Below are 2828 nucleotides of genomic sequence, written 5' to 3' on the forward strand. Positions count from 1 at the left end.
CAGTGACACATCGAAGATGCTCCGGCATCTTTCAGAGCGGAGATTTCACTGTCAACCCGAGGTCTCCGTGCTGCTAATATCCAATTACGGCCAATAATCTCTACAATAATCAATATCAACTATATTGATTTCAATGTATTCAAATGAACGTTAAAGAGGTTCACCGAAAGAGGTTTTGGGTGATAATATATAAAAAGATTAATTTATAACAACTGCCCGTGTCTTTGCTGCCCTCTTGTGGACAGATTATGTAATGCGGAAGCTTGAGCGGACATGCAGGTCTGATTGTGGGTGTGTACTGAATCTCACCACTCCACTATTGTTACATCTACAACTTGAGTCGAGTGTTGCTTGGACACCAAAACAAGCTGATTTTGAGTAGCTTGATCTGTGTTTGACAGCAGACACTCCTGGTGTTGGCGGATAGCTCAGTAAGTATTGGCCTCTACAACTATTTTTATTATTATTGTTACCAATTACATTATCGTTATAAGATCCCATGGAGGTTTTCTTTCTACAGCGGGCATCTGTCTGTCTGTCTGTCTGTCTGTCTGTCTGTCTGTCTTCCCGCCTGCCTCTAAAATAATCTTAAATGTTATGCGTGAATTTTGATGAAATTTTCAGGAAATTGATAGGGGGCGGAGGAAGAGCGCCTTAAATTTGGTTGGTGTTCCATATTACAGAGGGAGTTTGTTGTGATCGTCCATATATTAAAGCCAAACGGCTTTGATCACAATGCAACCTACAATGTTATATAACCTTGCGTTCAATTTTACGTATTCACAATATCTTGGAAAATGAGCTGCTTAAATTCATCAACCTCCATCAAAGGAAGACATCTGAGCTCTCTCCAAGTCTCATAATTCTCTCATCGGAATTATAGTCTATAATCTGCCTGCTCAATCATTGACCCTTTCACCGAGGCTAACCCTTGAATACAAGACGAGCAACATACGTGACAAACTAAAGGTAAAAAAAAACTTAAAGGTATTCCAAATAATTGGAAATTTAGCGGTCATCATACTATAGAGTCACGTTTGGTTCATGCGTCACTAAAAAGATCTGTTTGGTCGCTACTGACGTCCCCCACTAAAACTGTGTTGCTTTTATGGGCTGTCCACGTTGTTTGTTAACTGTGTTGACCCTTAATCGGTTGAAAGCTGCTGGAACTAGGTCATGTCAGTTACAATACATACATTTACCCTGCAGGTGGCGCCAGATACACGTACTACTTTATGTTAATGTCTTAAATCTAGACACGGTAATCATATTTTCTCTTTCAGCCATTCAGTCTTCCTCGCACCTTGTGACATGTGGCTCGTGGCAGTTTCCGTCCCTCTGATTCCTGTCGTCATCGTGGCATTCAGCCGGTATGGTGGACTTTTCACAGCTCTGTGTCATCGAGCTCTGGCCTGGACAAATCGGGTGCTGCTGCGGAGGAAAGTGTGTGTGAGGAGCACCCATGCCTACGTGTTCTCTAATTGTACCCACGGGAAAGTTGACAGCGTCCTGGAGACCTTTGACCTTTATGGCAACACACACCCATCCCTCTCTATCAGTCCCCAGATGTGTGAGTATGCCTCATACTGTTTTAGTTGATAAGACGTATTATGACAAAACAAGTTGTAAGATTATCTTTGTTGTTATTTGATCAGTAAGGTTCAAATTCTGTTTAACATATGTGTTCTCTTCATTCGAGATGAACGTGAACCAACCACCTGTGTAAACGGGGAACATATGCATCAGTTGTGAAAAATGGCTGCAGCTCAACAGCACCTCTGTTCCTGTTCCTCTGGCCTGTCCCAGCTGCAGTGCTTGATGAGGCTGTGATGCGCGTCCGTCCCTCTCTGGTGTTGGAGCTGGGGATGCACTGTGGCTACAGCTCAGTCCGCCTGCTGCGTCTGCTGCCCCCTGCTGGTAGACTCGTCACAGTGGAGGTGGATCCGGTCACGGCAGAGTTAGGGGAGGAAATCCTCTTAGTGGCTGGATTCAAACACTCTCAGGTGCACAAAAGGAAAAGAAGTGTTCAGCTTTAGTGACATTGCAAGATTTTACCTATCCCCCATATTCCTTGCAGTTCCAGGTGTTGACTTCCAGTTCAGCCCGAGCCATCCCAACATTGCGTCCTCATGTAGGAGCTGATAAAGGGGCCAGTGAGGGGTTTGGTCTGGTTCTGATGGATCATGACCCCCAGCAGTACCTTCCTGACCTGATAGCTCTAGAAAGAGAGGAGCTCCTCAGCCCCTCTGGATGCACCATCCTCCTGATCAACAGGACACAGAGGCATGGCGATGTCGGAGATGTTGTGGCTCACGTCAGCGGGAGGTCTGACTTCTATTCTGTTAGATCTGAACATTGTTTCATGGTGGAGATCGTTTACTGTAGGAAGCCTACAAATGTCCTCTGACAGATCATTCCAGTTTGTTTGTGTGTGATAAAATATTTTCTTTAACTTGACAAAAACGTGTTCTAAATAAACAAATAAGATTGTTTTTCTATTTTCTTATTTATGAAGGCTCTAAGGTGTTGCTGCTTAGATATAACTGAGGAATCCAAAAAGTTCCCAAAAACATGAACTAAAACTTCCCTGTTGTCTCCCTACACACCATCCCATTGTCATAATAACAAAATGATGATGCGCTGTATTCAAGTTTAAACGTTTCTCCCCTTAATAATAGTTCAAGTCTGTCTGAGCGTCACTATTACATGTAAAACACAGAGCCGCCACTTGATGGCGCTCTTTGTCCTTTAAAACAATCGAAATTTGGCTTTCCTCTGATTTTACAGTTGCATGCAGCACAGCAGGAGAGTAAAAACGTTTTCACCTT

General features: G+C 43.5%; 1 protein-coding gene across 2 annotated transcripts; it reads left to right on the forward strand.

Annotated features, from left to right (window-relative positions):
• Nucleotides 1-304: 304 nt before the first annotated feature.
• On the forward strand, nt 305-2492 carry LOC101070454 (catechol O-methyltransferase-like). 2 transcript variants are annotated; one of them, XM_003970675.3, is made up of 4 exons: nt 305-431; nt 1284-1570; nt 1807-2003; nt 2078-2492. In XM_003970675.3, exons 2-4 carry the CDS (start codon nt 1312-1314, stop codon nt 2405-2407), a joined length of 786 nt encoding a protein of 261 aa, XP_003970724.2. In that variant the 5' UTR covers nt 305-431; nt 1284-1311; the 3' UTR covers nt 2408-2492. The 2 variants fall into 2 exon arrangements, with proteins under 2 accessions (XP_003970724.2, XP_029703076.1); XM_029847216.1 differs by lacking the exon at nt 305-431 and adding an exon at nt 952-969.
• The last annotated feature ends 336 nt before the right edge of the window (nt 2493-2828 follow it).

This window comes from Takifugu rubripes, chromosome 14, assembly GCF_901000725.2.
Source record: "Takifugu rubripes chromosome 14, fTakRub1.2, whole genome shotgun sequence".
Lineage (NCBI taxonomy): Eukaryota > Metazoa > Chordata > Actinopteri > Tetraodontiformes > Tetraodontidae > Takifugu > Takifugu rubripes.